This window comes from Arvicanthis niloticus, chromosome 7 (genome assembly GCF_011762505.2).
Source record: "Arvicanthis niloticus isolate mArvNil1 chromosome 7, mArvNil1.pat.X, whole genome shotgun sequence".
Taxonomy (NCBI): Eukaryota; Metazoa; Chordata; class Mammalia; order Rodentia; family Muridae; genus Arvicanthis; species Arvicanthis niloticus.
In genome coordinates, this window is record NC_047664.1 from 13,735,162 (window position 1) to 13,759,078 (window position 23,917).

General features: G+C 44.0%; 1 protein-coding gene across 7 annotated transcripts in view; it reads left to right on the forward strand.

The window, feature by feature from the left end:
* Positions 1–3,128: 3,128 nt before the first annotated feature.
* The window catches only part of Eml6 (EMAP like 6), a 250,107-nt gene continuing 229,318 nt past the window's right edge, over positions 3,129–23,917 (forward strand). For 4 of the 7 annotated variants that reach the window (XM_076937964.1, XM_076937967.1, XM_076937968.1 and 1 more), the window contains exons 1-2: positions 3,153–3,312; positions 4,141–4,857. In XM_076937964.1, the coding sequence (XP_076794079.1) occupies positions 4,661–4,857 (197 nt within the window). In that variant the 5' untranslated portion in view covers positions 3,153–3,312; positions 4,141–4,660. Of the gene's footprint in view, positions 3,313–3,607; positions 3,763–4,140; positions 4,858–23,917 lie in introns of those variants that run through there. The other 3 variants (XM_076937969.1, XR_013111697.1, XM_076937965.1) reach the window with 3 other exon arrangements.

Below are 23,917 nucleotides of genomic sequence, written 5' to 3' on the forward strand. Positions count from 1 at the left end.
AGTTTCTATTAGGCAGGATGGACCAGGAGCACATGGATAAGAAAGGCTCACCCTAAGGACAGGTTGTTGGACCAGATGCATCCCAGGATCCACCAGATTGGCAAGTAATCGACATTTATGTGGGTTTTAACAGATGAAGAGATTAGCATAGCTCAGAACCTGCCCAGTGTAGTGCCTGCTGTATATTATTAAATTGCAGTATTTCTGTTTTGTTTACTTGGGAATTATATGGGCAAAGTGGGGTAGAAACCCCCAATAGATATTTAGGAGTAGACGGGGGAGTAGCCGCCTCCAGAAAAAAAAAAATTTACTATAATAGGATTCTGCTGAACCTGTGCTTAACCTTCCCCAGTAGTCTTTTCTGGGCTCTCTGACCCTGCCACATGTATGACTCTTTAAGTCCTAGGCTTTCTACTTTAGCTGAGGTTGCACATTCACCAATAACCTAGCTTAGCTTACAGCACCAAACCTCAATTGCTCTCCATGACCACTTCGTGCCTTTAAAACTAGTGCTACTTGGGGGAATTTTACAAACTACTAAGTTTGTCTGCCAACACAAGGTATAGCCTAGACCTTCTGGACCACAGCTTCTGTGTGCTGAACCTGAGGAAACATTTCCCTGGTTTTTTCAGCTCCAGCTGACAAGCACTGATTGTTCTAGCAAAGACATGGTTCTTTAATGGTTTTAAATTCAAAATATTACACTGATAGAATGGACAGAGTCTTGGAGGGAGGAACTTCACAAGCCAGGCCTCCACCATCTGCACTTCTCTCAGCGTTATTGTCTAAGTTCCACAGCAGCGCATTAAGCTCTGAACATTCAGTGGAGTTTCTAGCTCAAAGTTCCAAAGTCCCTCCATGATCCTTCCATAAATACATGGTCATGTTTGTTACAGCATATCCTGATACCAATTTCTGTCTTAGTGTCTCTATTGACCAGTCTCTAAAAGACTTGGAACTCACAGAGATCCACATTCCTGGTGGTACATTTCTTTAATTTCAGCACTTGAGAGGCAGAGGAATGTGGATCTCTGTGAGTTCCAAGCCAGCCAGACTTCCACCACTGCCAGTTTTTCTACAAAGTATGTCTATTCTTTTCTGGGCCACTGTCACTGTCTCTAAAGAAACACCTCAGGCTCTGCCTCAGACTACTAGATAACGAATGTTTTGATTACTACTTTGGGGGAGGGGGGCGAGCAGGATCTCTTTATGTAGCCCTGGTTGTCCTGGAATTCTCTATGTAAAGCAGGCTGGCTTTGAACTCATGGAGTTCAAAACTCATGGAGTCTGCTTCTGTCTGTGAAGTGGTGGGATTAAAGTATGCACCAACACACCCAGTCAATTACCATTATTTTTATTGTTATTTTCCTCTTCAAGTCAATTAAAGATTCTTCATTATTTTAAGTAGTACAGATCTCTCTGTTCAGTTCCATTTAAAATTTATTCTTTAAATAGATCTATCTGTATTTTTATTCCATAGGAACAGGTAAAGTGCTCTTTTAATTTATCCTTCTCAACTTATCTCAGTTACGTCTTTATCTAATATTTCTTCCATGAAGTTTTTCCTTATTACGTCTGGAAGATGTTTTTCTCTTCTTATGTGTAATTTATTTCTCTATGAAATTCATCATCTCGATTTTTGCTCTCAACTTTGTCTCTGCTATGGTTTGACCATATCCCATAAAGTCCATAGATTCAAAATTCAATCCTCTGATGTATATGTTAATGGTATTTGGAGATAAGACTTCTGTGCATTAGTCAGCATTAGACAAATCGATAAGGTTGGGTCCACCATGTCACTAATGGCTTTAAAAAGACACAGGAGTTAGCATTCTTGTCCTATCATGCTATGTGACACCCTCTGCCAGCGTAAGACTCATCATCAGATGTTGAGTTCCATGTTCTTAGTCTACCTTGCCTCTAGAATCATCAACCAACCAACACACCAACCAACCAACCAACCAACCAACACACCAACCAACCAACCAACCCACCAACCAACCAACCAACCAACCAACCAACCAACCAACCCACCAACCAACCCACCCACCAACCAACCAACCAACCAATCAACCAGCACACCAACCAACCAACCAACACACCCACCCACCCACCAACCAAATAAATGAATAAATATTCTTTATAAATGATTCTTTATAAATTACAGAAATAGAAAGTGACAAGACATTTTCAAACCCCATTAAGCCATGTTTTAATTTTTAGTAGTGTCCTTAATTCCTTTTAAAAGAAAAAGACCCCTTGAATTTGCAGATTCTGTTTTCTCAGAAAATATGAAGTGAATTCATATTCTCTTCATCACTGTAGGCAGCTGCTCATCCAAACTTTAGTGCTTCTAATCTACAGCATTGCCTTTCCTGCCAAGACAGAGCATCCTATTCAAGCTCCAAGTAGATAAAGAAACATCATCTTGAGCACATTAGAGTCAAAAGTATCAGCCTTCCGTAGCCTCTTGGTCAAGTGGATTTAAAAATCTGTTCCCAAATGTCGGCTGTGGCCATAACCTGAAAATCAGAACGAATAAATTATTTTACTCCAGGTAGTTTTAGAATGGCTACTGGCTTCGTTTTTTTAAGGCCAAAATCAGTTGTTCATTGCATGGGCACAAAGCAGGTCACAGGAAAGCGCTTATTCCCCTACATATGACAGAGTGACCACATGCCACTGTATTTTTCTCAAACTCCGTAACACTGCATTTAGATAAATCAGGATCCTTTGCAATAACAGGCGTGAGTCAAGTGCTGCAACAAGGAAAAGAGATGGGCTACAGCAATCCTCAGGGACTGGCGCAAGAGAAAGTCCTGAGGAAAGCCCCTGAATTTCCTCCAGGTCATCTTCTCTGCTTTCAGCACAGACGCGCAGGCCGCTGGCCTGGGTCACTACGGAACGCCAACGCCATCCTGGGTGAGCAGCGGGGTCCGATAAGAGAAACACAGGCTCCCGTGGCACCGGTACCACGGCCCTGTGGATGCATGGAATCCTGGGACTTGTGGTACACTCCGGACGCTCGCCATAGCAGTTGGTTTATAGAGGACTACGATTCCCAAGATGCATAGGGAACAGGCAGCAGAGGGAGGGAAGGCTTCAGCAGGCGTCTGGGTTTCCTAGCGCCGCAATTTCGCCTGGTAACCCGTCCCCGCGCTGGCCCCGCCCCCGGAGCCGGGGAAAGAGGAAGAGCTGGTCCCCGGCGCCCCCGTGACGAAGCCTAACCCGGGAGCGCGGGGAGGGGAGGGAGGACAGGCAGAGGATTTCGCTGGCTGATGCGGGATCCTGGACGCAAGGCGGGCAGCAGAGGTTAGAGGCGGAGAGAGCAGGGATGCTGTGGGCGAGGCTGGTCCGGGTGGGAGTGCAGGAACCCTCTGGGACGGTAGAGCCTGAGTCAGGTGTCCCTGGGGCTACCGACCCTCGGAACCGCCAAAGCAGGAGCCCCGCTGAGCAAGGGGTGTCGCTGGCACCCGGGCTCCACGGGAGACCCCGCCCCTCGTCCCCCTCCCGCCAAGCTAAAGGCAAGATCGCAGAGCCCTTGATTTCTCATAGCTAGCTCAAATCTTAGTGGGGAGAGGAGCATGATTTTTTTCTTTTGACACTTTATTATTGTTGCTGTTATTTTATTATTTTTATTTCTTTTTCTGATCCGGAGTATTTGTAAGTAGCTACAACTAGCTGTTCTCTAGTACCCTGGTGCCGGGTTTCCTCCGATTCAGAAAAAAATTTATGACACTTGCAATTGGAGTCTCTGATTAGGTGAGAGCGGCTAAGTATTTTTTTTTTTTTTTTTATGGTTTTCTCTGTGAAGAGAAGGCTCATAGAGGGTTTGGATTTTAAACACACGTATGACAGCTAGTTGGAGCATCTAAAAAACATGACCATTGCATATTCACCCTGGCTTTATGGAGGAAACAGTGTTATTTCAAATAGATCAGCAACTACCGGCCAGTAGTGTTTAGGGCGTATTTCCTATAATTACGGTGGATATGGAAGGAGAAATGTGGACAATTAAAAAAAAAAACCCAAAAACAAACAAAAACCCCACAACCAACAACTTGGTTTTAGTTTGGTAATTATTTTTTTGTATTAGGTGACATGCAAAAATTCTTTCTCTTCCTCGTTCTGGCATCCTAGATATAGACTGTTTCGGATCCAAGGACGGTGATGGCAAAGCAGTAAGCCGGGAGTAACCGTCTGCCTGTCAGATCAGACCTGTCACAGAATAAATCCCGCCGCCTGCTGCGAAGCCCCCCGCGCTCCTCAAACTTGGCGAACTGGTAATCCGTGTCTGGATATGCAGATCTCTGATTTTAAAGGCGGGGTGACCCCGGGGAGAACCTCTCCCGCCGCCCAAAGCCCGCAGGTGCAGTGAGGCGTGCGCGCGGGTGCTGTCGCCCCCGAAGCCCGCTTGACCCCGGGGGAAGGAGTCGCGGAGCCCAGCGGGGTCTTGCTGCTGCGTACCGACGTCGGCGGCTTCTCTCCCGCAGCAGCAGATGATGGTGGCGGCCGGCGTGCTGAGCCGTGTCTGTGCGTCGCCGCGGAAATTGGCGCCCGGCGCTTTGCCCTGAGCCCTTGCAGGTCCGTCGCAGCTCGAGCCTTGAAGAGGACAGAGCCGGCGCGCGGGGCACCCGGGGGTCGCGCGGAGTCGGCTATCATGGCGGATCGGACAGCTCCCAGATGCCAGCTCCGGCTGGAGTGGGTGTACGGGTACCGGGGTCACCAGTGCCGCAACAACCTGTACTACACCGCCGGCAAGGAGGTGGTCTACTTTGTAGCTGGGGTAGGGGTGGTGTACAACACCCGAGAGCACAGCCAAAAATTCTTCCTGGGACACAACGACGACATTATCAGGTAAGGACCACTGGGGCGGTGGGAAGGGGTTGGATGTGGGAGGGTGGGAATAACCGGGGTCATGTCCGAGAGCCCTATGGAATAAAGGATTTTCCTGGGAGCAGCTTAGAGAAGGGCTGCAGATGCTAGAGCTAGGGCAGGGATAGGGAGCGACGTGCAGGTGGGAGGGAGAGGTCTGTCCTTCCAAAGGCTTTTAAATCTCTTCTGAGTTAAGTGTTGTGCTGCGTTTTTTGTTCTTTCCTGCTACAAGTGGAAGGACTGGGTAACTACCAAACACTCCCCACTCTTCCCTAGCAAGGTAAATAGTAGGAGCAATAGATGAAGTATGGGCGGCATTTTTGGAGGATTCCTCAGTAGGTTTTTCAACAAGCAAGTGGATCTTTAAAAAAAAGAAAGAAAGAAAAAAGGAAAGAAAGAAAGAAGAAATTTTGATAGCTGCAGTTTCAAATTTTCATCCCATATGCCTTGGACCTAGGACATGTTTGTAGTGGGTGGGGAGTATTTTCTGATATTTCAGCAGTGTTTTACCCCCCACCCCAAGTGTATTTACACACTACAAGGATGCTTTCCACAACATTTTAAGGGTTTTAAAAGCCTGACAGCAGCAGCTGGACCAGAAAACCTTACCATATAGCCCATAGAATGAGCAGTGTGTTACAGTGGATGGTCTAGAAGAACTCCATTATACAAAAATAGTCATTTTAGGGCCCTTCTTGTTTAATTAAAAGGGGGGCATATTTGATTCTTTGTGCTATCCTCTTATCTGGACTAGACATATTTCTTCCCAGCCTTTGTCAGCATCTCCTATGGCCAATTAAGGTGTGGTCCAGAATCCCTTTCTGCCTATGGCAGTTGAGGAGACTTTCCAGGGTATGGACGCACACACTCACAGAGATGATGATTGCTGAGGGTAGATCTTATTTCTTGTATGTCCCAAACGTGTGTGTTCCATTGATGTAGAGCACTGCCTTTTTTTTTCCCCCCAGGGTATTCTTCCTGTTGCTCTAAATTTGCATTTCACATGGGATAAGTGATGAAGTAGTGTAATGTCAATGGTCCTGCCTTCTCACTGGGGACAGTGAGATTAGCTTCCTCAATTAGGGTGATTTTTCTTATTGTATTGAAAACGATTACAGGAGGTAAATTTTAATACTTGGAAATACAGGAGTGTACGCGTGCGCACGCGCGCGCGCGCGCACACACACACACACACACATGAGATTTTGACTCTGCCTCCTCCCCCCTTGTTTTTTTTTGTTTTTTTTTTTTTTGTTTTTTTGTTTTTGTTTTGGTTTTTTGAGATAGGATCTTACACTTGTAGCCTAGGTTGACCTGCAATGCAATGTGGAACCCAGGCTGGCCACAAACTCGTGGAAATCCTTCTGCCTCGGAGTACTGAGATTACAATTGTGCACCACCACGCCCAGCTTTCACTTCTGCTGTTGGAAGATGAAGATTTTGAGCACTGGCAGCTCGAATGCTCTTTAGATTTGGTGGAACTGACATGTTAAACTTTCTTTTTTTTTGTCACAGACAAAGCCCCCCTTCCTTTCTTCTGTGACTTGGGGATGGTCGTGATTGGGCAGCCTTACTCGGTTCCTCCCTACAGATTCTGCAGATTTTGCTTTGCTAATTGTGTGGCTGATTATTAAAGGCACAGGTGCAAATGATTAACAGTGACTCATGAAAAGGTTGGATGTTTAAAAATTTAAACCCATTGTGTGTTTGTTCTGTCTGTCTTCATGCAGTGCTTTCCATTGCAACACCCAAATAAGACATAGTCCTTTGGGGGAAGGGAAACAGTAGCAATTAAACAGAAGATCCCCTGGGGTTACATGATAGTAACATGACAGTTCACTGAACTACTTGGTGGTGGTGAGGTGTGGATTCTTAGTACACAGTCTTTCTCTTAAAGGGAAAAAAAAAAAAACCTAAATTCACTGTTGAAATTGAGGATGGGAAAAGGGTGGGTTTGCAGTAAGCCATTGTTATGATGACCAGCTGTGCTAACAGGGTTGTAGTGGCTTCTGGCTTGGGTGGTTAAAGAAACTACGGTTTGAAGAAAAGGTGAATGGAGAAGCTACAGTTGCTTTACAGGTAGACTTCACTGACCAGCAGGCAAAAGGGATAGTTTCTTTTCTGCTCCATTTCTTGAGGTGGTCATCTCTTGAGGCTGAACACTGGTAGAGTAGCAAGCTTGACTTCAGAGAAAAGGTCTTTTAAATTTTCCAGGATTTGCCTGGGTCTGAGTATGTGCAGGTGAACAGAGAGTTCTAACACTGATGTGTATCTTTGTAATGAAATGAAGTCTGGTGGACTAAAAGCCACAAACCACAGATCTTTATGCAATTAGGGGCTGTAAATTGGAATGTGTATGCTGTCATTTTGCTTTATCTTACACAGGTAAGCATCTTCCACCCTCCCACCTGCCCATGCATAAACCACAACGCATAATCTTTTATCTTTATGTATTCAGTCCACCTCTGTATATGCTAATATGCCACTGTTTTCCCACTTGTCATTGAATGGGGTTGACTGTAGAATCCAAGGTTTTAATGCAAAAGATATTTTGTCTTTTTTGAATCATCACATGAATATTAAAACTCTTGATTTCAGCAAATCACGCACTGTAGTAACTGTTCACTTGGTCTGTGGATTTGACAGAAATATCTGCATATAAATTAACACTGCATTGTTTTATGCAACTTCACCTAGACTATTAGCTACAAAGCGGCCTACCACATATTGATGACATCCTCCATTTTGTAAAGCTATGTGTGCCCTCTTGGTCACGATCACCCTTAATAGAGATGTAGGGTTTCACAGGGCTCGTTAGGGCTCAGCAGGTGTCCTTTGCTTTGGCAGGATTTGTATTTAAGGCAGATTTTTAAAGAAATGTCGGTATGTGAGGCATAATGTGATTTATTGGATAAGGAGGCTTAGTTTTCTTCTCTTGAGGACTGGCTTTCGATGCAAATAAAAGATGGGAGAATGATGCCATCTTTTTGTCTTGATAGTATTGTGATGAGACAGGTAAATGCCTAAACTAGTGTTTGCTATTGGGGTGAAAAGACTCGGGTTTGAAGATGAGGCAGCAAGGGATGCTGACCAGGATAATTACTGCCTTGCTCTCCTGGTTATCAGAAGGACGTGAGATTGGACGGTCACTTGTACATTCATCCCCTGCCACTGTCCTTTTCATGTTCACTGTGACGTTTGTCTCCATACTCTGGGTCCCTATGTTACTTCTAGATAATTGCATCTCTCCATTTTATTTGTCATTTATTCTTCTTTATTTGGCGTCCCTTCCTGTTGTAGGGGAGGATTAGCTGCAGTGCTCTGGTAGGGGAAAGGGCTCTGTCTCTGACATCGAAGTGAGAGGAACCCTACTAGAGGCATCCACTGAGAATGTGACTGCTTTGGGCTTAATTTGTGAAATGGAGGTGACAACGCCTAAGCTGCAGCATTGTTGGGACTATTAGAGAAACAGTGTTTGTAAAATGTTTTGTTGGGGTCACCCTTAGTAGTTAACCAATCAATATTTATTATTGTGCTCAGTTAAACACATACACCCCAAAACAGTTCCTCATTGTACACACACTAATGTCTAGGCTCCATGTCTTCTCATTCTCTTTTACCCCAGCTTACCATTCTGCCCATATTTTTCAATAAAAGCCAAAAGTTGTTTGCTTCTTGCTTGCTCTCTAATGCAAGCACCCCGCTCTCCTCTGCTTCATACTGGAATGATTTATCTTCCCCTTCTTCTGTGAAGCCTACATCAGCCACAACTTGGGCATCAGTGTCATCAGTAAAACAGATTTGACTTATAAAGTGGGGTTTATAGTATTTGTAGTGTTGTTGAGGTTACACAGAAGGCAGTCATGGTACATGGCAAAGGGTATGTGTTCATCATAGGGACCGTGTTTTATCCCTACTCAGGGCTTCCCCATCTGCTTCAGTGTCACCTCTGCCATGACACCTTCCACTACACTCAGACAGGAAATAGCATGGACTCCTCGGATTTTTTTTTTTTTTTTGGGATATCTGATGCCATTTTCTCATTCCAGATATCCCCACCTGTAGATGTTGAGAGTGAATCTTAACATAGGCCGAGTTAACATTTTCTGATAGTTAAAGATCCAGAGTTAAATATAGAGCCAGATTTATCTCATTCTTTGAGTCTACCTTTTGGGGAGGCAGGCTTGCCTGACTCCCATTTACTGGCAAAGCAGATCGAGGCACAGAGGCATGAAGGATTTTGTGCATGCTTAGCTACAGACTGTCTCTAGAATGGGAATTCTGAAGTTCAGGTTGGTCTGATCCCAAAGCCCACAGCTATTGCTTCACTATTCTTCAGGCTCCTGTTCTCAGTCATTGTGGTTCCTCACACTGTGCTGGTTGTTAACAGGAGCTCAACAAACTTGTTCTCTTTGCAGCCCCACTTATCATCAGTTGGCCTACAAATTCCGGGCTTATTTTTAAGAACCCTTGAAACAGATTGGTAGATCTCAGTCTAGACAGAGAATAACATTCAAGTTCCCTTTAACATCACCACCAGCCCTGAAACAATGGTCGGAAATGATCGTCTGTGAAGAGCTTAATATAAAAAGTTTAGAAGCTGAAACTGTGACAGGCTGACGTAATCTAATGCTGAGCCATAGCTGAAGTTGTTGAGTTTGAAGTGAGCAGCTTAATGGCCGTGGCTGAGCCTGGATTGTCTGCTTCTCATGGGTTTCCATGAAGGTCTGGACATGTAACTTTATATTTTGAGTAAGGAAAACAGAGTTGTCTATAAAAAAATTAAATCCTGGGTTGGGGATGAAGCTGCAGACTCTGCTGTCAAATGGACTTTCAAACTATGGACCCATTGAAATGAAGGTTTCATTGGTCCATGGGCCCTTCCACTCTCTGCTCCTCTATCTCCTCCTAAGACTTATGTTTAGTATGAATACAGGGTTATGGTCCAACCCCACCACCCTCAAGCCTGCACTGAAAGTTGAGGAAGACAGATACAGGGAAGGTATCAGCCAGTGTGACTACAGTGTGACTACAGTGTGACTACAGTGTGACTACAGTGTGACTACAGGCCAGCAGCCCATATCCCATGTTAACTTTTATTTTCAAAACCAGCACGTACTTGTATCCTTTCCTAGTAGGCTGGATCCTGGTGAAGTCAGTTTCCCAGGTTGCTGGAGTGTTGGTCCCTCATTTGGATCCTTTCCTGGGTAAGGGCTCTGGTTTGAGTACAGTTGAGCACAAACCTGGCATTTGGTTGAGACACTCCTTGCCAGGCTGTCCAGTCTAGGTGTAATATACCTTGGTTTGAGCACCATTTTTTTTAAATGGACCTTAGATGAGTTGCCTGGTGAAGGTTAGTTACCATAGTCCTGTCAGTTGTTATGAGAGAATGGTCCTTTCCTCTAGTGTCCTCCACCAACCTGTGGGTTTGAGCTGTCCATTTCTTCTTTACCATGAAGTGTCAGGCAGCACCAAATCATGATATGCCATCAGAATATCAACAGGCTCCACTGGTCTTCGGGTCATTTGTCAGGCAGTCAAGTCAGCAGCCAGGCAGTGGAGGACAGCAAGTTGTAGGGGAAACCAAATAGCCTATAGGAGGGCCAAGGTTTTCTAATGTCCTTTTCCCTGTGGTGATGATACCATGGACATGTGCAACTGTAAAACCACACCTACTGTTGGTCCGTGTATACGTTGGTGAATTTTCCTTTCCTCCGTCTGAGAGCTTGAGTCAGATCAATCAGTTCTGCTCTCTAGGCTGAGGTTCCTGGTTTGAGCTCACATTGTTTTGGTTAAAGTAACTACTGAAGCTCCCGTGTCCCTGGTTCATCAGGTAAGATGGTAGATAGCATGATTGATAGTGGAAGGCTTCTCACACTGGACTTGAGTGGACAAGAGTAGGGCCTGGTACTGCATCACACAGTCATTAGACAGCCATTGTTCTGGTGCTCCTCAGTGGAGGACCTGAGCTATGTTGAGGGTTGTTCTGAGTATAAGACCTTGACCTGAGGCTAACTTGTTTATTTTCTTTTATTAAACTAGCAGTAGGCTCCACAGCTCTTACTCAGGTGGGTCCACTGGGGTCTGTGATTGCTTCTAGGACAGACGAAGCAGGAGGGCAGTAGGCTGCTTCCAGCCTCTCCACCATTGGGACGCAGGGGTGATGGAACACAGTCTAAGATGGAGGCCCCAGCCTGGGTGACAAACAGCACAGGCTGAGGCTGAGAAGGCAGGAGTTTCCAAACTCTCAGGCATCCAGTTGCAGCTGGGACCCAATTGGAGTCAGGTCAGGAATGAGGTAGCTGCACTGGCTGGAGCTGGGGGCTGGTGAGAGAGAGAACTCTGGCTTAGCTCAAGGGTGAGTGTCCATGTCTGGAGGGTGAGAGGTGCCTTCTACTGGAGACTTCTCTGTATGACAAAGACTTCCTCCTAGGGTTGTTCTTAATGAGAGAGACAATCTTTAATTGTCCAAACTGTTTATTCATTGTTTATCACTGAAAATGGGTGTACTCATGGCGGACCAGAGATTGAAATACCTTTTGCGGGAAGGAATGTCCAGGAAGGGAAGCTTATTGGCTAAACCCTCGGGGCCTCTAGGTACCTCATTAGCATGGAGAACTCTGTGCTCTGCTACAGGGTGTCCTGGTCATGTGCTGCAGGAACTGGATCAGGAGTAGATGAAATGCCTACCACTCTCAGATACGAGAATTTACCGGTAGGGCAAGTGGAACTGTGTCACCAGACAAAAACTGGGAGGGTCGAGCGGATTTAGATATCCTGGTAAATTCTCATATCTGAGAAGGTGTGCACCCGTTTCTCTGGAGGAATCAGACTCATGGGAATCAGAAGTCTTAGGCTCCTTCATAGACAAGAGAGGTGTATTCCAGGGTGACTGGCAGGGCACCAGAATGCCTGTCTCTTCAAGCCAGGCAGTAAGGATGGCATTTTCTCCTTTTGTTTCCAGGGTCATTGGGTATTGTTTAATCTAGGCAGAGGTACCTGAACTGGTTAGTTGAATAATTATAGGAGCTTAGTGTTGGGCCAGTCCTGTGGGGTTGATTTCTTCTGACAGAGGGTGAGGTACCTAAATTTTGCTGCGTATTTGTAAGTCTGTGTCTTATCACCAGAGAAGGTGACAGTAGTGTTCAGATTATGTCCTGTGGTGGTTTAAATAGGTATGGTCCCCGTGGACTCATGTGTTTGAATGTTTAACCCATAGAGAATGGCACTATTTGGAGGTGTGGCCTTGTTGGCGTACGTATGGCCCTTTTGGAGGAAGTGTGTTACTGTAGGGCTGGCTTTGAGGTTTCTGATGCTCAGTCTCTACCCAGTGTAGTGCACAGTCTACTTCTGCTGCTTTTGGATCAAGATGTAGAACTCTTAGCTCCTTCATCAGCATCTTGTCTGCCTGGACACTGCCATGCTTCCCACCATGGTGATAATAGACTGTATTTCTGGAACTATAAGCCAGCCCTAATTAAATGTTTTCCGTTATAAGAGTTGCCTTGGTCATAGCATCTCTTCACGGCAATATAACCCTAACTAAGTCACTTCCTAATTAGCTCTCTGTTGTTAAACATCCTTTAAGCTACCTCCAGAAACTGAGACCTAATTATACCTTTAACTTTTTTAACATTTATAATTTTTTTCTTAATATCTGGGGCTGGGTGGGTGACAAAGAAAATCTTTTTACCAGTTATCTCTAATCTTTCCAAAAAATACCTAGTGAATTTGTTTAAAGTCTCCGTGGTCAGTGTTGGACCAGAATGGACAAAAGGATCCAGTACCATCTCACATGGATCTTGCACATTGGATTGGCAGCTATATTTAACCTCTCCTATGCATCCAAACAGAAGGCACCTTCATTAAACATGTCCGGGGTGACAGACTAGGCAACTTTCTACTTTGTTTTCTTTTCAGGTAGAAATGTCAGCCCTTCTGAAGTGTTAGTCGGTGATTGATCAAAGGGAGTCAAGGAGGCTTGAAATATCTCTAATTGCTCACCCCTAGGAGTTCCCTGACCAGCATATTCTTCCTTACTCCAAGGGGCTCTGAGAACCCGCCCCCCAAGTGTCTCGAAGTCTGGTCTCTGGGATCTTACTGGGATCTCCAGAAATGTTGTGGGGGTATTCACCAGAGAAGAGTGCTCAGACATACATTTAAGCCAATAGAAAGTCTTTGTTAGCTGGCTGGTGACTGACTACACTGGGTGTACTGGATCCCACTGTAGCACAGAGCCTTTCCCAGGGTGAGCTTGTAAGCATAAAAACCATGTTCTGAGTTGACAGATTTCAGTTAGCAAGAGCCAGAAGCAGAACTACAAAAGCCAAAAGGCAAGTTTAACCATTTACAGACTTTCCCATAACAATGGACTTTAATGGATTGGGCCTTTGTTTTAGTCCTGGCAAGTAGTGCTGTCTACATGCTGAGTTTCCATCATGGAGTCAGTTGTGCTAAGGTCTCAGGGCCTACTAAGATCTGGAACCCTGATATAGTGCCTAGAATTCTGGTGTTAGGTACCCAGAGAAAGACCAAAGACATCCTAGTTCTCAACCATGACTCATGGGTGTTAGTACTATATGTCCTAGATTTCCTAGGATAGTTATACAATTATTGTCATGAATACAGCTTTTCTTAATATGCTATTATTGTCAATTTTTAATTCAGAAGTATAAGCACATTTTTCTTAGAAAAAATGTGATTATAATCTGGTAACTCCTTGCAAACATTGTACTGAATCTCCTGCCATCTGCAAGTGAAATCAACCCACCAACACCAGTGGTTACAAAGGCAAATTTTACTATGGCAAAGCAAAACTTGTTCACGGTAGCTTCTGTAAGTGGGCTGTGCTGGGATCTGAATGTCCCTGTAATGGAAGTGACTTTGCCACATGAAAGGGAAGCTTCAGGAAGACTGACTGACTGTCTCCTTCTCTGGGGCTGGCTTGGCTCCCAAGAGAGTGCTGCTATTTGAGAAGCTATTCTTCAGTCCATGGACTACATCCTTCAGCAGCCAGGCTTCCTTTGTAGGTGTATTTGAGTCTTTTCGTGTGTGGATTGGTTTTAAGTATAATTAAAGTTTTGAGAGAAGACAACTTTCAACTATTGCACATGGGGGCTACTTGGTGAGATCAGTATTGTGGCAGGAGGTCTTTGAGGTCTGCATGATGAGTGTCTCCCTGGCTGATGCTGGTACTGTTCACCTACAGACTACACATCAGAAGTAAGCTTAGAAGGAATGCACTGGTGTGCCTCAGAACTCAACACAAGTGTTTTCAACCTGAAGTATTGCAAGGAGCAAAGTTTTAGTCATATAAATGTACATATGAAATATATACTTACTACAATTTTATATTAATGGTACCTTGTTCGGTTGGTTCTGAAAAGAACCAAGTAGTTATTGATTAAAACAAGTTAAAGAGATGTCAGAAGATTCCCCCCTTGTCAATGATATAAGACTCTTCATAGTCTTTATGTGGACATGCTTTCTAGTCTCCAGGATAATGCCTAGGAGTAGAGAGATGGCTAGGTTGTTATGGGGTGTTGCTAGGTAGACCAGATGGCCTCTCTCTCCAGGACTGCTGGGATTAAAGACATAGGCACCACACCCAACTCCTCTGTTTTCCAGAGCAGCCACCCATTTTGCAGGTCTGTAGGAGCAGTATATAAGAATCCTAATTCCTCCACATGCTTGCTAAGACTCTTGATTTTAGCCACCATATTCAGTATGAAATGGTGTCTTATTTGTATTTTCCTAATAATCAATATCAATCTGTTGCTGTATAGTGATTGTTACCTGTTGTATATCGTCATTGGAGAAAAAGAATTCAAATCCTTTCTCAGTCACGTTTATCTTTTTTTTATTGAGTTGTAAGAGTTCTCTATATATTTGGAGTGTAGGCCTTTAATATGTTACTTATAAATATTTATCTCTTTCATTGAGTTGTCTTCACTTTAGGTGCCCTTTGATGTATGAAAGCTTTAAGATTTGATGATATTCAGTTTATTTACTTATTATTCTTTTCTTTTACTTTTGATATTATATTCAAGAAATCATCATCCAATCCAAGACAATAAAAAATGTTTCTTATTTTCTTCTAATAGTGTTATGGTTTTAGTGTCTAACTCTTAGAATAGTTTGATGTCCCTTTTTTGGTCTGAGGTAGGGATCTAGTTTCAGGCTTCACATGCAGGCATTTAGTTGTGCTCATTCTGTATGTTGAGATTAATTTTTTTCTGTGGAATTGCACTGAATTCCTAAATTCATTGAATTCTTCTAGAGGCACATTCCTTCCATAAAAGATACCGAATGTGGGGCAGGGGTACTGGTGGTGTGCAGAAACAACCATTAAAAAGTTTAACCTACGAGCTGGAGAGATGGCACAGTAGTTACAGGCACATACCGCTCCCTCACAGGATGGGAGTTCTTTCCCAGAACCCACATCAGGTGGCCAGCAACCACTTGTAACTACAGATCTGAGGGGGACCCAACACTCGGGCCTTCACAGGCACCTGCACACCCATGGACATACACCCTACACACACACATAGACACACACACACACAAACACATAAACACACACACTTAAAAGTAAATAAATCTTAAAAAAAGATTAACCTGGAAGTGATAACAGGATAAAAGTCAGGGGCTTTGACTGCTGTTTCACATTGGTTAAAGACTTTATAATTTAAAGATCTTATGCATTTGTAGAATAGAGCCATTTGCATTTGGAGAAACTGGTTTAGAGCAAGCTGCAGCCAAGACAATAGATTTCTTTACTCCCAGAGGTGTTTTTTAAAAGTGGATTTGCAGACTCCAGTTGCTGGAGGTGTGTCTATTAAGTCACAGTAAAGTGGTATCAGTTATGCAGAGAGGCGGTTCTAAAAGAAGGTGCCTTTTTATCTTCCTATTCCCCATAGTTCGTTCTTTCTTTCTTTCTTTCTTTCTTTCTTTCTTTCTTTCTTTCTTTTTTGTTTTTGTTTTTTGAGACAGAGCCTCTGAGTCTAGACTAGCCTCCACCTCACTATATAGTTGAAGATGAACCTAAACTCCTGACCCTCCTGCCTGTGTCTCTCAAGTGCTGGATGGCAACCATGTGCTGTCACACCTGGACACCCTCTCTATTTCTTTTCTTTAAAAAAAAAAATCATCCCGTTCTTTCCTCAAAGGGAGGTGGGCTGATGATCTTTACCTGGAAACTCAAGAATTTTAGGATTTGCCCTTGGTTCTCTGTCACTTTGTCTCTTTTTCTCTTCACCACGGAGGAGGGAATAACAGGGCAACAGGTCTTCTACTTCCTAGAGATGAAAGGAGTATCTTCTCTCTTTCTCTGTCTGTCTGTCTCTCTGTCTCTCTCTGTCTGTATGTCTGTCTGTCTGTCTCTCTCTTTCTGTCATACACACACACACACACACACACACACACACACACACACACACACACCATACAGTAGTAGACTGGAGCTTGAATTGACTGAGGGTTGAAGCATTTTGTTTTGTTTGTAGCTTGGGGATGGAGCCCTGGGCTTCTCACATGCTAGGCAAATACTCTGATTATAGTGCCAGCCTTACGTGGAATTATTTTAAGATATCAGCTTTCTCTTTGGGATGGGGGTCTTAATTACTATTGAATAACGTCATTAAACATTATTCTGTGTTCAGTGTTAGTTAATTTTATAGATAAGACTAAAACAAGACTTAACAGTAATGTGAGGACCGTTAAGGAAAGGAGTATAACAAGACAAGGAAATCTTTCACACCTTATTACAGGGTGCGTGGTTGCCTCTCAGGCAGTGCACGGGGGCCAGGCAGCTAGGATTTATATATATATATAAATATATATATATATATATAAATATTCATATATATATATGAATTGAAAACCTCTCATACACCACAGAGATTCACATCTTTCCTTATTTTTTAATTGTTCTGGCTCTAGACCGACTGTTTAAGTTAATCATTTCTTTTATACATGGCTGTCCCCTGGTCTGCCTCAGCCCCTTGGTCCTACAAAAGCAACTGAATCTTTTTTTTTTTTTTTTTTTTTTTTAACCTTAACTCCAAATTCCTGGGAAAGAGAATCTAATTGACTTAGTATGGGTTGAGAGCAACTTAATCCAAGAAGCTGTATTCTAGAAAATGAGACTATGCCTCAAAGGATCTTCCCTTCAAGGAAGATGGTTTAATAAGGGAAGCCTGCACTGAAGAAGAATGGACAGGAAGTCCGCTGTAGCAGACTAGGACAGAAGAAGGTGGGCCATTCTTGATACATAGAAAAGAAGCTAAGTGAGGAGAAATAGTGAGCCAAGGACGAGAAAAGCTAGAGGTAGACACATGAACAGAACTTAAATTCAAAATGTGAGTGGTGTGTTACGGAGATTTCAGTTCCCAGAAGAGGGTGTGCCACTGCGCCTCTCTGGACTGCAGACTCACCTCTGAGCATGCCACTCCAGCAGTGTGACATGACTTCTTTCTTCTCTGCCGATGCAGCCTTTCCCTTCCTTCAGTCTTAAAGCAAGTGTCATCTTTCCTTGCAGCCTTGGTTGACAGCTCTAGACTATTTTAAGCCTTCCTTTCTCCCTGTGTCAGACCATGGTGTACATTCTTTCGTTACAAAACCATTGCATTATGTTGCCTTCATTGATTTCCTCTCCACCTGACTTGAGTTCCATGTGTGTCCCCATCCCTAGCAGCATCACTGGGGCACAGTAAATGTCTAATATATTTTATTTGCCCTTTGATTTCTTCCCCTATTAGTTGGTGCTATCAAGGGATGATATAGGGGAAGATTTTTGTTTTTTATATACATTGGTAGGAGAAAAACTTTGGAAATACTCTTAGCTAGGATAGGTAAGAATTCAGAATCCTCAATATATTTTTGGGTGCGTAGTGCAGAGGTACACATCTGTATCCCAATATTTATGAGAGGCAGAAGGATCATCAGAGGTCAGCCTGGGCCACATAGGGAAACCCTGACTTAAAAAGAAAAAGAAAAAAATTCAATTATATTAACAATCAATTATTATAGTGCTTTAAAATCTGACACGAAACTTCATTTAACTTCTTCCTTCTACTGCTCTGTTGGTCTGGATAGAATATAGAAATGTAGAAAATATAGAAAATTACTAAGGATATGATGTTTTCTACTGAAATACAGGCTCAGGCCCTACAATGAGCACTGATTAATTTCTAAGACTTGATTGCATTAAGTAACCTGTAGGCAGTAGCCAGGGCTCTAGTGGAGCACACCTCGGTGTGACTGAGAGCATGTTCCAGGAGAGGGTCAACTGAGCAGGACAAACTTGCTCAGAGAGCAGGAGGCACCATTGCATAGGCTGGGTCTGAGTGACCATTGCATGCTCCTGGACTGAGTGAAAGGGGAAAGGAAAATGGCAGCTGAGTTCCAAGCATCCTTTCCTCTCTCACTTGTTTGTCAAGACGTGAACCCCTGATCCCTGTACCCTTGAACCATTAGCTAAAACAAATCTTTTTTCTCTTACGATTGGCAATATTTAGTTGCAATGAAAAAGGATACTAATGTGCAATGAGTGTCTTGTATTTAAGTTTTGTTTTGTTTTTTTTTTTTTTTAAACTGCATTATAAGGAAAATATTGGTTTGTATCCTTCTGATTTAGGAAACACTTGGTCTTTGAGGTAATTTTTGAGAATATGATCGAATATTTACAAAAGGGAAATGAAGTCTAGATGCATGCATAGATTTTGAAGTAGCACCTGCTAGCTCTAAATAAACTAAATTTGGTTTTCCTGGCTTAGAAGAGTTTGACCCAAAGGGATAGAAGTAGCTGCTCAAAGGCAGAAGTTCTGTTTAGGACAGTGGTTTTCAACCTGTGGGTCGCAACTCCCTTGGCAGTTGAGCACTCTTTCCCTGCAGTCACCTAAGACTGTCGCAAAACGGAAACTTACATTACAATCCACAATAGTAGCAAAAATATAGTTATGAAGTAGCAACAAAATAATTTTATAGATGGGGGTCACCACAGCATGAGGAACTGTATTAAGGGTTGCAGCATTAGGAAGGCTGAGAAGCACTGCTATAAGAGGTTGAAGAGAGTGACCTTTGAAGGATGAAGGACTGTTTGACAGGCAGGGAAAAAACGGCTAGTTTAGAGGGTGGGGACTTGGAAGAACATGGCGCCCTGGAGAAAGTAGGTTGCTCCTGCTGTGGTGCAGATGAGAGTAAGGGTATTGCCATATGGGACATGAAGCTGAGAGAGAGTGGGGTTGGGAATCACCGAGGGCTTCCCAGTTCATTCCTTAAGTGCTGGCCACCAGTGAGGCCAGTTTACATTTTAGGAAGCTAATTGAAGGATTTTAAGTTTGCTGAACTTTCCTTCAGGACTTCTTCCTCTTATTTATTCCTCTGATACTAAGTTCCCAGAGAGAGAGAGAGAGAGAGAGAGAGAGAGAGAGAGAGAGAGAGAGAGAGAGAGAACGGCATTGTCCATGAGGATTGGCACACAAGGCGCTGACTTCTGCATTAGCTCCATCTATCATCAAGCCTGTGACTGTTCTGGGCCTCAGTTAAAGAGGAGGAGGCCGACTCTCTGCCTTTCTAGGTTATTCTGATGAAGATACAGAGGTTCTTGGTTGTGCCATTTTCTTATCTCTCATGTATTCTTTAAGGTACTGAATGGGTTTCTAGTTCCACAGGGATTACTATGAAACTGCGCCAGTGTCTGTGGTGCTGAACGGGGTCAGCTCCTTAGCTTCTGCAGTGTTCAGTAGGACTGACCGGTACTTCTATCAGGCACATTGTCTGTTTCCTCACTGACGTTAAGACCCCTAGTTTTCTCTCATTCCTTGGTTTCCCTTGTCTGTCTCCTGTATTGGCTCATTTCTGCCATACAAGGACTCCCCCATATCACTTATCAAATGTTCCTGCTGAAATTTCATGGCTTCAGACTGACAATGAGGAAACAGACCAAGAGGAATTAAGGAACACATCTGGTCTGTACTTGAAAAAAGAATTATATTTTCCTAAAGGACAAAAACAAATATGAGTATTCAGATTTACAAAGGATTAAAAAGGTACTATATCAAATGCAAGATGCGATCTTGGGTTGGGGTAGGGAGATATGTAATCATCCTACAGATGGTTATATATCTAGAAGAGGGGAAAGCAGTTGTCACTGTGTATGTGGGAGTGGATCAGAAAACCCAGAGCATAAAAAGAAAATAGAGGAAGATTTGAAGAAAAAGAGACAAGACTTGAAGACAAATCAACTTTTAAGAAACTAGCAAGAAGCCGGGCGGTGGTGGCGCACGCCTTTGATCCCAGCACTTGGGAGGCAGAGGCAGGCGGATTTCTGAGTTCGAGGCCAGCCTGGTCTACAGAGTGAGTTCCAGGACAGCCAGGGCTACACAGAGAAACCCTGTCTCGAAAAACCAAAAAAAAAAAAAAAAAAAAAAAAAAGAAACTAGCAAGAAAAGAAACACTCATGAAAGATAGTTACAAGGTAAGACATAAGTCAGGGGCATAGAATATCCTGGAAACCAAGAGTGGGGTGTATCAAGGAGATGCTTGCTCCATTGCTTCATCAGAGGAGGATAAAGAAAGCCTGGAAAACCAGCCAGGGGATTAGCAGGGGGAGGTTAGTGCAGAGTTGCTTTTACTACACTAATCCGGAGAGTCTTCCCTCTGGCTTGTACTTGCATCTGGCTTTTAAGGTTCCATTAGAGCAGTTAGAATGTCCAAGGGGCATTTCCTTTTCACTTCACGTTTCCTTTTGCATTTTCTTTACCCATGCTGCTGTGCTCCAGGCTGCAGCAGCGGTGAGCAGGATCTAGGATCTTAATGACTTCTGTCCCCAGCCAACTTGCTCTTCTCCTGGAAAATAAGAGAAGCTGTGACAGGCTTCTCAGTGAAAAGCCTTGCAGGTCTGCTTTGCTGCATGGCAGAATACAGTCACTCTAGCTGGTCTATGTCCCTGTGAGAACTTGGCCTGCTCACAATGAATTCCTAAGTCGCCCTTCTTGCTTTAACTGAAAATCTCTCTGTAGTCCACATATAATAACATATTATAGAGGATCTGTAAATTCTAGAATGCTTTATAATTTACCCTTTCTGCTTTTGTTTATATGTATATTATGTCTATGTGAGTGTATGACACATGTGTATGGGACCTGTGGAGGCCAGAAGAGAGTGCTGGATTCCCTGGCTCTGGAATTACTAGTTACAATGTAGGTACTGGGAAATGAACTTGGGTCCTCTGCAAGAACAGCAAGTGCGCAGAACTGCTGACCCATCTCTCCAGAACTTACTTTCTTATTTTGTACACACTGTATAATCCATAGGAGAAAAATGAGAAGACAGTTCACCTAACCATGTGTTTAGTGTGGTAGTTCCCAGTGGGAAACACTGAGGCCTCCCTATCCTCTCTGGCTCCCATTGTCCAGCTAGTCCCCAGTATAGACCATCTTGTCCTGTCCTCCTACAGCTTATGCAAACAGAAAAACAGAAACCTGGTTCAAATACTGTTAGTCTTAGTTCCCGCTTAAAACCTATCTAAATTAATACACACACACACACACACACACACACACACACACACACACACACACACTATGTCTTTATAAAGATCCTGATAAATCACCATAACCATGGTGAGGTCCCAGGCCAAGGTGCCACTGATGGCCATGTCTGAGCCCATGGTCACACAGCAATAGGGGTCAGTGTCAGTGTCCGTGGCTTATATTACTACTAGAGAACACAGGGATGTCCCTGGCCAGGGCAGCCATCAGGGACCATGTAGATGTCCAGAGGCTGTGCATAACTGGCCCCACCCCTCACTGAATGTGGCACTCTGGAAAGCTGGCCCCATTTCTCACTAGTGCAGCACTCAGTTGAGTGGGCCCTGTGCCTAGCTCAGACAGCACAGTGGTGCTGACCCTGGTAGCAGGGGTGTGGATGAGCCACCAGGGGTGTGTGTGACCCTGGCAGTAGTTTGCCATGATGTGGGACAGGCTTAGAGGATGTGCTCCCCTCACCCCCCACAACACACATACATACTCACCTTCCACAGCCAGGAAAGATGCCCAGAGGGTCATGAGCTTGGGGGAGCTATTTCTGCACCTCATTTCCTGCAGCACTCAAGAGAGCAGACCCTTGACAGCACAGCAAAGCTAGCCATGGTGCGGGGGGGGGGGGGGCATAGCTAAGCCAGCCCCGAGGGCGAGAGCACTGGAGAGCTGGACCCCGACACTGGTCTAATGTGAGGTAGCATGGGAGCCTGAATAATGCCCTCCCCACCACCTGCAGCAGTTGGAGGACTGGCCCTGAGGTCAGGAGAGTGGGTCAGCTGGCACTTGCCTCCTCAACTGCAACAATCAGGATAGTGGGCCCTGGACCTCATCTGGGCAGCACAGTGAGCTGGCTCTGGTGGAGAAAGTGCAGATGAGCTGGAACCAGAGAATTGACCCTGCCACTCTCTGTGTGGGTTAGGTGCAGGGATGATGCCCTTTGTCACCTGCAGTAACCAGGAGCCATGGGGGTGGGGTGGGGGGGGGCGCATCCCCTCACTGGCTATAGCACTTAGGAGATGGAACTCTGAACCTCACCTGAGCAACACAATGGAGCTTACCCTGATAGCAAAGGGATGAGTGAGTCAGCCCTCAGGTGTAAGCAGGACAGCCTCTCACAGGCTGCAGTATTTGGGAGAGTAGGCCCCCACTTGACTGGGCAGCACAGTGGAGCTGGCTCTGGAGGTGTGTGTGCGAGTGAGGGTCTAGAGGGCATGAGAGCTGACCCTGCCTCCCACTGATAGTGGGATTGGAGTAGCTGACACAATGCTGGAGAGCTTTCTCTGGTGAAGCGGATAAGGGAGAGCTGGCAGGATAATCCGTTTCAGCTACTACCCAGGCCCAGGGCCAGGGCTCTGAATTAACCCATCCCAAAATCTATATCATCATCTGCAAATGGTTGAGATGCATGAAAGGGCCAGTCTTGCTGTTCCAAAGCTGCAGGAACTTTATGACACAAGGCAACAAAATAATAACCAGGAGAAGTCCCCATGAGAATCCAGTAATGATAGTGTTACAGAAGCCAGAGATCTTGGACCAGACCAGTGACTCAGTGCAATGAACGTATTTGCAAGTGAAGATGTGTGGACAGACGGATATATTGTGGGGCACACTGTGCATACTACAGCTTTCACAAACAGATGTTTTCTAGGTTTTGTTTTATTGTTGTTGTTGTGTGTATTGTTTTGTTGTTGTTGTTGCTATGTGTGTGTTCTATTTTGGGGAGAGGCTGCAAGGGCAAAGGGCAGATGTGAGGGTAGATGTGAAACTCACAAGGAATCAATAAATTTTTTTTTAAAAATGAAATATAGCCGGGCAGTGGTGGCGCATGCCTTTGATTCCAGCACCTGGGAGGCAGAGGCAGGTGGATTTCTGAGTTCGAGGCCAGCCTGGTCTACAGAGTGAGTTCCAGGACAGCCAGGACTACACAGAGAAACCCTGTCTTGAAAAACCAAAAAAAAAAAAAAAAAAAAAAAAAAATATATATATATATATATATATATATATAATATATATACATTATAATATATAATATATATATATTATATATATCCAATACACAGAAAATTTCATAAAACAAACTGTTGTTTACATTGTGAAAGATTTTCCAAATTAATACATGAATAGAACAATTTCTGTGAATCTTCACATGGACAAGGAATTAAAGAGAAGAAATTCCATTTACCTTCTTGATAAACACCTTACTTTCCCAAATCATAAACCACCTGCATTCCTGGAGGACCATAGCGCTCATCTACATGAACATGTCTTTCAGAAGGCCAGTTGTTAGTACCTATACACAGTGTGTTCAAAATACACACTCTTTGACCCTGGCTGTTCTGTTTTCCAAAATACCTGTTATAGAGACACAAATGTTTTAAAGAGTATACAAGGCAATGTGGTATAGTAGTATCTTTAACAGCCAGTAATTCAAATGCCCATCAACAGGAACACTTAGACATGAAACAGATATTGAACTGACAAGCTGCAAGTTCAGACAA